Below are 12167 nucleotides of genomic sequence, written 5' to 3'. Positions count from 1 at the left end.
ACAAGAATTGCCAAGGAAGAAGGCTTTAATTGGGTGCTGCAGCTGAGGAGACGAGAGCTCAGTCTGAAGTCCATCTCCAAGACCGGCTAAAACTAGGGATTTATATAGAAGGTAAGAAATGTAACTTTGTATGAGAAAACAGGAACTCGGGAGGGGTAAGGAACCAATCACGATGAACCAGGGGCCTGGCGCTTCAGTCTCTGGATGCCATGATGTGGTGAGTTTCAGTTCTTTAATATTTTTTTAAGAGGTGTGGGGATCCTTTCCTGAGGAAGAAACTCAGAGAAAACAAACGTAAGTTCCAAGCTTTAAGACCAAAAGGGTCCATTTCTATAATTAGCCAAAAACAACTGTCTATGGTACTATTGGGCTGGTTTCAAAATGTTCTTTTCCTAATCAACAATTAGTTGCTTCACTCTGGGTGTAAACACCTGAGCAACAAACTTTTAAAAAAATCTTTTATGCCTTTGAGATTCTCCTTTATTAATCCGTAGTGTTAATCCTACGACTGATTAACCTCACTGGCCCCGGGTTAAACATAGTCAATTCAAAACTACTGTGTGTTCATCTGAAAGACATAGTGGCATAATTTAAGCGTATAATGAATGCTCCTTTAATAAATATTTAAATTTTTTTCCATTTGACATAAATACAGTAAGAGGCAATGATCTTTAAAACATAATGAGCTATTATTTCCTTCTCTAATTCTTGGGTGAAGATACATTTTACATGTACCATGCACCCTCAGCAAAAGCTGATGGGCAACTCGGAGAGGTGGTGCTGGTCTTCACCCATGAAGCCAGCGAGGCTGAAGCAGACTGCAAGTGAGGAAAAGTAAGCAGGTAGGAGCCCTGGAAATAGTAATGAATCTGTAGACGGGAAGGTCAGTTTAGGGGGAACCTCCCTAAAGCCGCACTGTGATTGGCAAAGAGTTTGCTAATTAAGAAGTTTTTCCTTGTCTTTCATGCACATTGAATTTTCTCTGGTATTTATTCTTTAATCATTTCAGAAGCAGAAACCTGCATTTGAGGGTTTGTTTCTTGTGATATAAGCACATTAAGTGGCAGATTTAGCAATTCAGAGATGTTGATTAAGCAAAAGGGGAAAAATCCGCTTACAGCCAGGAAATAAAGCCCTTCTAACTTTCGAGGGCCCCTTCTGTCCAACACACAAAGCTAAGCAGAGCAGGCATTTAGCATTTGTTAAATTAGTATTTATTTTGGGGGTATACAAGGAGTTGAATAAGCTTGAAACTCAAATGTTAGATAAATTTGGCTAGGAAAGATATAAACCATGAGATTACTAAAGGTGGAATAGAAAGGGGAAATTTTTTGTGGGTTGGTTAAAAAAAATTGGACTGGAGATTGGGCTTTTTAGAAACCAGTGGCAATATTAATGATCACAGTAACATTTTACTTCCACAGACCTGAAGCTTCCCTTTCAGATAATTCCTTTTGATGGTAACCATTCTCTGTGCCTGGAGAAAAGGGCCAAAAATCCTCCGAGAAGGGGCAAAAATCCTCGAGGCAAGGCACTTTTTACATTTGCATTCACCATGTGTGTAATTCCCTAAACAGAGGATCCTATCTACCTAGAGTGTTACCGTTTTCAATGACTCACAGCCCCACAGTCCCATGGTCTGTTTGTCCTTGTTCTGTTGGCTTATTGTGGAAAACGCAGTCTTACACTCCAAGAACTGAAATGTGTTTAAATTCTGTAGAAGTAAATATTGAATGATAATATTCAGAGTGATTTCCTTTCAGAACAAACCCAAAATAAAATCAAAAGCAAAAATCTCTAAACTCCCTCCAACAACACAGACTAATCTTTAGGAAAACCAGTTTCCTTCTTTTCTGACAAGGTCTCTCGATCCACATGGCTGATTAGACCAAGTTCAAAGGCAAGGCCAAAAGCAATTAAAAAAAAAAAAAAAAGGCCCTCAGGAGGCAAATGCCAGGGAGAACTGAGAGGGTAAAGAGAACTGGATCCAGGAGACCCATTAAGTCAAAGGCGGCTTTGAAAAACTCAGACATTTTACACTTCAAAGATGTCTGTGACATTTGAAAGGTTTGAGGTTGGGAGCAAGTGGCATTCACACTTTTAACTAAACAGGAGAGAACCCTGGGCAGAAAGGAAATCAAGATGATTCAGACAGTCTTCCTGGCTTTGATGTGTTCAGAGTGGCTGGAAGGACAAAGTCAGCTGTGAAGCAAAAAGTCTTTTGGTGGGGGATGCAAAATAGTAGGTTTGGGAACCCCAAAATCCGAACTGTGAGCATCTGGCAGGAGGTTCTCAACATCTGAGTCAGTTTCTTCTTGCATCTGCAAATGTCCCGGCTCACAGGCCTTTGCTGGACAACCCTATATAAGATAACACACATCCCTGCCCCTAGTCCTCTCTTCTTTACACTGCTTTTTGTTCCTTCATTACCTGCTGTTTGTATTTTTGTTTATTGCCACTTTCTTCTGCAAGAATAGATGCTCTAAAGGGAAGGCAGTCTTCCTGAATTCCTTCAGCTTATTTAGTTGACTTTTTTTGCCTCTATGCTGTGGCCGCAGCACTTTTGCAGTGGTCTCTCTGTAAACACTTTTGTGTAAGTGAACTGTGACAGCTTCCACAGTTACTGTAAGCCTGCATCCATTGTCATTATCATTCTCTACAAAGTGTCTGCTAAAATAAAAATGCACGTAGGGAAACAAGAAAAGGTGTGCAGTCAGGAGAGTTGTGGGATCTAAACTCCCTCCTACTTTTCCTTTGGAAATCCATGGCAAACTTACAATGCAGAGGTGAGGATCTCAGAGAGCAGAAGCTGGTCGATGTGACCACAGAGAGATTCCCTACACATAAGACTGTTGGAACGGAACATTCTGAACCCACAAACGGGACGTTGGGTGGCTGTCCCACTTTCCCCCTCACCTTGAGCTGCCTGTAAATATTTAAACTTGATGAAACATCACTATTCTTCCATTCAGCCAAGACCTTAGTGAGTGCAAAAGTATGTTTTCTGAAATTTGGACTCTAATGGCTAATTATAGATGCTTTGTAATATCCACTGAAGTTTGCCAAAGCAGCAGTAAGTAGTCTTTAGAGTTGGTTGGAAGATTATTCAGTCTTAATCTACCTAGACTTATTTAAAGTAACCAGGCTTAACCACGTAGGGCCATGTTCTACTTCAGCTCATTAGAGCTCCTTCCCATTAACTCCTTACGTGATTTTCTCAACCCAACTTTCTCTTGCCCTTTGTATATGTGGGAAAAATGAGACGGTGTAATAAAGCCACCGGTGGGCCATCGGGTCCTGGTTTAGAGTCCATCACGAGATGTGTGTCCCGAAGGAAGCCCTTGGCTTTGCTGGGCATCATCCGTGTTCTAAATGGTAGGATTTGGTTCCACCAGATGATGTCAAATGTCCTGGAAGACCTTGCTTCATACATAGTTCATAGCAGGATTCTCCTCCTCCTCCCCTGCTTTGAAAACCCACTCAAACTTACCTGATTCGACATACTCTTTGACGAGCACAGCACAGTAAGGGTTAACAGCCTCGCCCTGACAAGACTGGCAGGACCCGCAGTCAAAGTTGGACAAGCCAATCCGAAGAAATGGCGACATGGTTGCACCCTGGAAAACGACAAAAGACAAATGCTGTTTGGGGGCTATAAAAGATATTATTTTTGGTGTCCCATGTCTACTTAGCCAGTGCTTTATCATGGACAGCCAGAACCTCACAAAGGTCCACTATCCATCTGAACAAATGTTTTCACTTCCCCTTCTGCAGAGGACACTGCTGGACTCACCCAAAACCACACACTGACTTGCCGAGGGGAGAGGCTTTCTGGAAGTCTGAACTCAACTTCGCTAGTGAGAAGTAACTCAAGAGTTAATTCCACTCAACCTAATGGAGTTAGGCCCAATGGTTGGAGAGTGAGGCAAAAGTTTTCCAACATTTTATGTCTTCTGTTATTCAAGTAGGTGCCCCGGAAACAGCACACAGTAATCAGAAAATGAGTTTATAAAGAGCGAGTCTATTTTAGTCACACTAGTTAAATATGACACCGCAAAATTCTTACATGGTCTATTTATGTGTGTAATGGGATTGGCCCAAGGCATTCAGCAGCTGATCCTTATTTACTTCAGATATTTTCAAAAAGGTCTGCTTTCTTCACAGTTACACACACACACACACACACACACACACACACACACTAAGCCTTTGAACATCACAAACCACGTAGAAAACTCTAAACTCATTGACTACTATAAAATAGGGCTTTATCATCTAAGGATGAACAAAATACTTCATAAAAGCCCAAAACTCAGTAATTATGCTTTCCAAGAGGTTTAGATGATAGTTATCAAAGTGTCGGCTACAAATCCAGGAATCTAGTCTAATTCTTCATCTATTGTTCCATTATTGAGCGTTCTGGTCACTTATATAAACTAGATACCTCTTCTTGTTTACCTACTTTCCCAAGGTCCCATTAATCTGAAACTATCATCTGGTATTCGGTGAAAAAGTTACTTCCTTGCTCCGTCTCTCATCTTGACCATTTTATACTTATATTTGTTTTTCTAAGTTTTCATAAGTAAGCCAGAGATAAGAAACAAAACATTGGTTGTCTTTTCTGCCTTTGTATAAAGAAAGAAAACTATTTGAAATAATAAAGACCTGGAAGTGAGAATCTGTAACATACCTGGAAATCTTGGGCCTGTAATACCCCATATCTAGCTAAGCCAAAAGATATCTCTAGTATGCTAAATGCAAGGGTTCTTTGATTCTACAAGAGAGACAAATTAGGATCTTTTGACAGGTGCTGTTAATTTCACAGATATTAATGAAGTCCTAATTTCCTGCAGAGTTTGGAAAGTTTATCTAATGGAGACGGTTGGGTAAACATCATGATTTGCTGGGTTCCGTATCTATCACGTTGCTGAATTAGCAGGTAGATTACTTACAAATTTATCTTTAGGGGGCCCCCTTTGCCCTCTGAGTTTAGAATTCCCAGGCAGGAGTGGGGCTAACAGCTGTGAGTTCTCCGGAGAGAGTTTTTTTGAGAATCCCTTCTTTCCTGGGCCACTTGGGTCTTTTAGACAAAACTTCATTTCTCCACAAATCAGGAAATGGGAGTTATTGACATGTCGGGACTTTTTAAAGATTTCCTTAATTCTCTTTGAGTCTAGAGGGATCACGGACTCATAAAGCCTGAGTTAAAGCACTCTGGCCTTTTCTGGTGTCACCCTGCTATTCCCAGCTTGGGTTTCTAATCAGGCAATAGCAGCCCAGCAGGCGTCTGGGAAATGCTGTCTCAGGAAGAGATGGAAACCTCCAGGGCTTCCATCACAGCAAGGAAGATAGTAGGGGTAAAACCCTCTCTCCTCCTGAAGGTTTTGCCTAGACAATGATTTCTTACTCAATAAGCAATGCAGATTAAACAGCCATTTCACCAGATTCACTTGCGCTATTCTGTTACTTCTAAGCATTTTGATGATTTGACCAACACATGTATGTTCTGTTTGACAGTCAAGTCAGTATCCCTCTTTCTAAAGGTCTGGTCACAGACCTTTAGAAATGTATGTCAGACATGACCTGACATACACTTGACATCTAGAAGACAGAATAGGTAGTTGTGTGGTAATCTTCACATATCATTCAATAGAACTGCAAGCTCAGGTGTGAGTTTTTCAGGCAGATGGCAGCATTTTACACCTGAACTACACAGAGTGCTCTTCTCTATGTTGTTCAGAGTGCTTTTTAGATGATCATGATGAAAAATAAAGAAGACACACAAAGTTAGTAAAAAGTCTTTCCAGATTTCCACCAATAACAGAAATCAGTTACTATTTTGATCTATTTTCCCTAGTCTTTTTAAATTAGCAAGTTTTTTGTTTTTCTCTTACAAGCTATGATCATCCTGTGGGTATGGAATTATATTTGGCTTTTTAAGTTAACATTTGACTATAAATTTTTTTCAAGTTTCTCTGACATCTTTTCAGGCTTCCTTGTCATTCTTGCATGACATCCTATTGACAGTAGCTCTACGATCTGCCTTACTAAAGTCTGTAGCTACATATTTAGTCTGTTTCCAACATCTACACACAAGAAAAAATGCATCTTTAAGGTAGCATCTTTTTTTTTTTTTTTTTTTTTACAACATTTCCCAGATTTAGGGATACTGCATCAGACTGGATCACCAGAGTATTATAATATTATTTATCAAGTGGTTATTCCTATTGGTAAGATCTTATACATTTAAAGAAAATAACCTAACTTACAGGTAAAGACCTATCCAGGGAAATAGCTATGGTTTGTGTAACAGAAGTAAGTTAACATCATTCTTACATACTATGGGTATACACATTTGTAAGAAAAGCACTGTGTATGACCCAAAAAACTAAATTGCAAAGGCATAAGCTATACTGGATACAAAAATCATAGTTGCAACTAATTGTGGAAAAATATTCAGCCCTGTGAGCCATTTAAGACATGCAGAATAAGACACTATGTAATTGCATGTACATGGCATTCTTGAAAAGACAAAATATATGAAGAAAAACATCAGTGGTTGCCAGGAGTTGAAGCAGGGAGGAGCAGCTTGAGCAAATTTTGGGGAAAGACAGAACAGTTCTCCGGCTTGATTGTTCTAGTGGTCACAGAAATCTAGACTTGAGTTCACAGAACTGTACACCAAAGCCAAAAGTCAATTTTACTGTATGATAATTCAAAACCCAGAAATATATGCAATTGGTATTCTAAGGCATGTATTATAAAATCAGAGATTATAGAGATAAAGTAAAAAGAATGTAAATGGAAAAGCTGCATATTAAATTAAAATCTTAAAGTAATCAAAAGTAGCCTCAAATTACTAAAGAGAAATGATCAGATCTTTAAAAAACTTAAAATAGCTTTGGTTCTGTGGTATTTAAGCTCTTTTGAATATTTGCAGTTAGGCAAACACAGCTGAGAATAAAATAACATTAGAAATTAATAATGCATTTTATCTGAGGATAAATTAACATTTTAAGTCCTAATTTAAGCTGCAAAAAGAATTAAAATATTTAAAATATATAAAAAATAGGCTGGGTGTGGAGGCTCATGCCTGTAATCCCAGCACTTTGGGAAGCTGAGGCGAGCAGATCACTCGAAGTCGGTAGTTTGAGACCATCCTGGCCAACATGGCGAAACCCCCTCTCTACAAAAATACAGAAATTAGCCGGGCATGGTGGGGGGCACCTGTAATCCCAGCAACTCTGGAGGCTGAGGCAGGTGAATGACTTGGCTCCCGGCAGAGGTTGCAGAGAGCCAAGATCATGCCACTGCATTCCAGCCTGGGCAACAGAGCAAGACTCTGTCTTAAATAAAAAGAAAAGAAAAATATATAATAAAAACAATAATATGTTTTTGCCTATGCAATCATCAAATATTTTTGAAATGCTATTACTTAATGTTGGTAGGTCAAAATGAATCATATACTTTCATACAATGCTGCTGGGTATGTAAATTACCACAATCCATTTAGCAGATATACACACGTGTGTGTAAGTATATATGTGTGTGTATATGTATGAATATGTGTACCTATCCAGCTATATTAAGAGCCAAGAAGATGTGTAATGAATACACAAGAAAGAAATTAACATAGAAGATTTTCGTGGGTTGCCTTTTGGTGTTCAGAGCCGATGGTAGGGAGAAGGGGATTTCCCTGGGTGTTAAAATAGAAAGGAGAGTTTCTGTGTACAAAAATATATGTGCTGGAATAGCATGCCTCAGGACTAAGCTTGTGTGATCTGTCCTCTGTGCGCTCTAAATTTCGGTCGGTCTCACCTTCACTCTCCATTCACGTGTGATCTGAAAGACCAAGACAGTTGCCCCTTCATCAACTAAGATGGACTCTAAGGTTAAAGAAACAAAAGTTACCCAGGGGTCGAGGATCCAGGCCTTGGCTGGCATCACAGCCTCCTAAATTCCTACAGCTACAGGAAAAGCCACACCCTTGCCAGTCTCCCTAATAATAAGAATAATCAGGTGAAATGCAAGACCCTTCCTAACTCTGATTTACAACCCAGACCCCTGCAGCTCTAATTGGACAGGGGACCAGCCTCACAGGCATTCTTTCCTGATAAGCAACTGCAGACCTCAAGCCAGTTTCAGCAGCTTACAGATGCTGCGCACAAAATGTCACTGTGTCCTGTAATTTGCCTTTTGATGCAAAGAGCCAAATTTAACACCTCATTTTAATGCTAAAACCGTGCCCCAAAGCGAACATGGGATGTATGTTGGGTATATGTTTACCCCTGGCACCTGCACTTAACTCCCCTCACAAATATGTATAGATTTTCCCCCAAAACTTTCTGAATCTATCTGACTCTATTGTGTAATATGAACCCTGGGAGGCATAAAACCAGCCTGCACTTTCCCGCTTTGAAGAGAGAGCACCTTCGTTACACGCCAAAGACTGTCTCTTCCCGGTGTGCAGACTGATACTGCCAATCAAGTTCTCGTATACTGTTCAGCCATCCTGGTGGTCTATTGTGTAACACACGGCAGTCTCATACTTCATGACAACAATCTGTGCACAAGAAGTCTGACTGGCCAGGCCGTTCCGAACAAGGCAGGGGCTAGGCCCCCCATAGACCCCTTGTCTGAGCAATAAAGTCACGCATGCAACTCTCTCCTGGATATCTCCAAGGGGACCCCCAGCTCACCAGGTCCCATACAGAACTCCCTGCCTTCCCTTTCAAACTTGCCTCTTCCTTCATTTTGCCAGCTCAGTGCTGGTGCCGTGACGCCCAGCCCTCACCCGCTGCTTCAACTTCACTCTTCCCCTTGTGCCCCACGACCCACTTGCTTCATCTCCTCCTCCACCAGTTCTGCATCACTTCTCTTGTGACTCACAGCAGCATCTTACCCTGCCTCCTCTGTCCAGCCTTGGTCACCTCTCAATCTCCATCAAATCTCCATGCTCCAGCCTGAGTGATCTTAGGATCTTGCAAAACTGCTGCTGTGTCTCCAACATGCCATGTGTTTCACAGTTTCAGACTTCTAGGAAAGCTGCATCCTCTCCCTGGCATGCCTCCCTGTTTCACTCCATCCTCCCCGCTCACTTCCTCATCTTTCAAGTTCCTGTTCAGTCTCTAGCTCCTCTTGGAAGCCTTCCTTCCCCTCCTCTAGGGCCCTCCCATCAACACATCTCCATGGGAAGTTCTCAGCCCCGGCTCCTGCAGTTCTCTGAGTGCACTGCTAGACAGCACCTGTCATATTGATTTGTGTCATGCCTGCCATTTCTACAGTCCAAGTGGGGTTGATCCTGTGGCTCCCACGCTCTCAGTCCTCTAATGTGGGGACTTAGTAGAGCCCCACCAGGATGTCCCCTACTTAATTCTTGAGATGTTACATACACTCAGAAGAGGGGTTCGACTCCAACTACACAAGTCTCTCTGGTCTCATCTGCAATACATTTAGCAAGAACTCCTCAGAACGAGTGCATGTGGGTGCCTTACTTCCCTCGTCCTCGGTGATGATAAACAATTTCCCTCTGTGACCACAGGCCTTTGGAAATGCGGTCAGCTTGTGGGACAGGGGAAGAGACAGAGTGCCGGCGGCCACACTGCCACATTTCCCTAGAATGTGCAGTTGGATTTATGGATTCACATCTATCTTCCTCAACAATTCTGAGAGAAGGGGCCCTGACTTCATCATCTATGTGCCTCCAGAGCTGATCCCTCTGTCTGAGATATGTTAGAGACTCAGTGCATTTTTTCTTAGGGAGTTCATTTTCAAAAGCAACGTTTTACCGAATCTCTTCATCTCATGCATTTGTTTTACTTGCAAGAGTATACAATGGTCAAATTAAGTGACAGATAATTACAGAGGGAGTCAAGAGCAAAGGATACAGCCCAGCACTTGTTATAAGCAAAAGATTGATGCCCTCATACACTGAACTGCTGGAGTTATTTAAACTATCTAAGCCTGCTTTCTCATTTGGAAATCACTGATAATACTATTACTCATCTCAAAGAGCCATGAGGATTAAATGGGCAAACACACACAAGGTGCTTAGAATGGGGTTGGCTCAAAGTAAATGCTCAATAAATGTTAGTTATTATTATGATTACAACTCTGATATATTTTCTAATGGGCCTTCTCGACTTCATTGGTGTGTACCAAAAAGAGCAGGAGGAAAGTAGAAATAGTCTTTTAGGAGCATATCTGGGCTAAATTATGTGACCTTCCTCTGCACTCTGCTACAGAGCTCCCATAAAACCCTCCATCTATCTCTTGCACAGCACTTACTACCCTGATGTCCTTATCTGGATGCGACCATTATCATGATGGATATCAGGTATGTCCATCCAATCTTCCATGCTTTTGCTACCCTAGCTGCAAAACACCATCATGGTATGTACTATGTTACATTACATTATGTTATGTTATGTTATTTATTTATGTATTCTTTTGAGATGGAGTCTTGCCCTGTTGCCCAGGCTGGAATGCAATGGCGTGATCTCAGCTCACTGCAACCTCTGCCTCCTGGGTTCAAGTGATTCTCCTGCCTCAGCTTCCTGAGTAGCTGGGATTAAAGTTGTGCGCCACCACACCCAGCTAAGTTTTGTATTTTTAGTAGAGACTGGGTTTCACCATGCTGGCCAGGCTGGTCTTGAACTCCTGATCTCAGGTGATCCGCCCGCCTTGGCCTCCCACAGTGCTGGGATTACAGGCGTGAGCCATTGCCCCTGGCCCATATGTACTTGAGATCTACAAAGGATCTTTACTCTTACAGGCTCACTATTTTCAGCTTTAAGTGTGATCTCATTTGTCTTTTGTGTGTAGCTTTGATGCAGGTACATGATCAAGTATAATTGCTCTGTGCTTTAGGTCGCACGCTATTGAGTACTGAACTGAGAATTCTGGGCTTTTGATTCTCTGGGCACTGACTCCCCTATTTAGCTAGGCTGATTCACCCTCCACAATTCAAACCCCCAGAATGCTTTTCATAGAGATGCTGAGGAGTCCACATAACTGAACCTGATGGGGAGAAATTCCATATAAATAGAAAGCAGTAGAAGTATAATATACTCTCATCATCTGAAAAAATATCAAGAATTCTCTTCCTCAGTAGCAAATGAAATAAGAAGTAGCCAACTTCTTCATTTAATAAATGTTTGGACAGCATTTGTATTACTGTAATTTAGTGGGAGGTGGCTCGGTGTTGGGGGAGAGTCTCACAGAAGTAAAATAACAATAGTCGGCTGGGCGCGGTGGCTCAAGCCTGTAATCCCAGCACTTTGGGAGGCCGAGACGGGCGAATCACGAGGTCAGGAGATCGAGACCATCCTGGCTAACACGGTGAAACCCCGTCTCTACCAAAAAATACAAAAAAACACTAGCAGGGCGAGGTGGCGGCGCCTGTGGTCCCAGCTACTCAGGAGGCTGAGGCAGGAGAATGGCGGGAACCCGGGAGGCAGAGCTTGCAGTGAGCTGAGATCCGGCCACTGCACTCCAGCCCGGGCGACAGAGCGAGACTCCGTCTCAAACAAAAACAAAAACAAAAACAAAACAAAACAAAAAAACAAAACAAAAAAAACAATAGCCATCACTTGTATCAAAACCTCTCACATGTGGAAGAGAGAACACAGATTAATCAATAGTAAATTGGGGAATGAAAAACAAAGCATTCAATGGTTTCCAATTACATCTGCTCAGCCAAATTTGGTAAACATTAATTCGGAAAAATTTTGGCAAATTAAGCTACACCAATAGCTTTGGATTTCTTTATGAGATAGAAAGGTTTCTTAGGTAAAAGTGACTGCTATTAAAAGTAACATAAAAAAAGACTTTTTCACAATGTGCACAGAAGAAAGATGATAACTAGTAAAAAAATCACATAGTCGGGTAGCGTTTTGCTTTGTTGCTAAGACTTCTACTAAGTAGTATAATAAAGAGGTTAAATATTAGCTTTCACCAACAAAAATGGTCTCAAAAAATGAATTAAAATAGTAAGTATGGGCCAGGCGCAGTGGTTCACACCTGTAATCCCAGCACGTTAGGAGGTTGAGGTGGGAGACTCACTTGAACCTAGGAGTTTGAGCGCAGCCTCAGGAACAAAGCAAGACCCTGTGTCTAATTTTTTTTTTTAAATTAGTTGGGCATGGTGGCACACACCTATAGTTCCA

At 41.5% G+C, this 12167-nt stretch overlaps 1 protein-coding gene across 6 annotated transcripts in view; it reads right to left on the bottom strand.

The window, feature by feature from the left end:
* Nucleotides 1–12167, bottom strand: part of PRKCQ (protein kinase C theta) — a 160029-nt gene that overhangs the window by 93466 nt on the left and 54396 nt on the right. For 5 of the 6 annotated variants that reach the window (XM_026454801.2, XM_026454796.1, XM_026454797.1 and 2 more), the window contains one exon: nucleotides 3491–3617. In XM_026454801.2, coding sequence (XP_026310586.1) covers nucleotides 3491–3608 — 118 coding nt within the window. In that variant the 5' untranslated portion in view covers nucleotides 3609–3617. Of the gene's footprint in view, nucleotides 1–3490; nucleotides 3623–12167 lie in introns of those variants that run through there. The other variant, XM_026454803.1, reaches the window with a different exon arrangement.

This window comes from Piliocolobus tephrosceles, chromosome 9 (genome assembly GCF_002776525.5).
Source record: "Piliocolobus tephrosceles isolate RC106 chromosome 9, ASM277652v3, whole genome shotgun sequence".
NCBI classification, from domain to species: domain Eukaryota; kingdom Metazoa; phylum Chordata; class Mammalia; order Primates; family Cercopithecidae; genus Piliocolobus; species Piliocolobus tephrosceles.
Note: the sequence above shows the minus strand (reverse complement) of the source record. Positions and strands in the feature narration are given on the sequence as shown.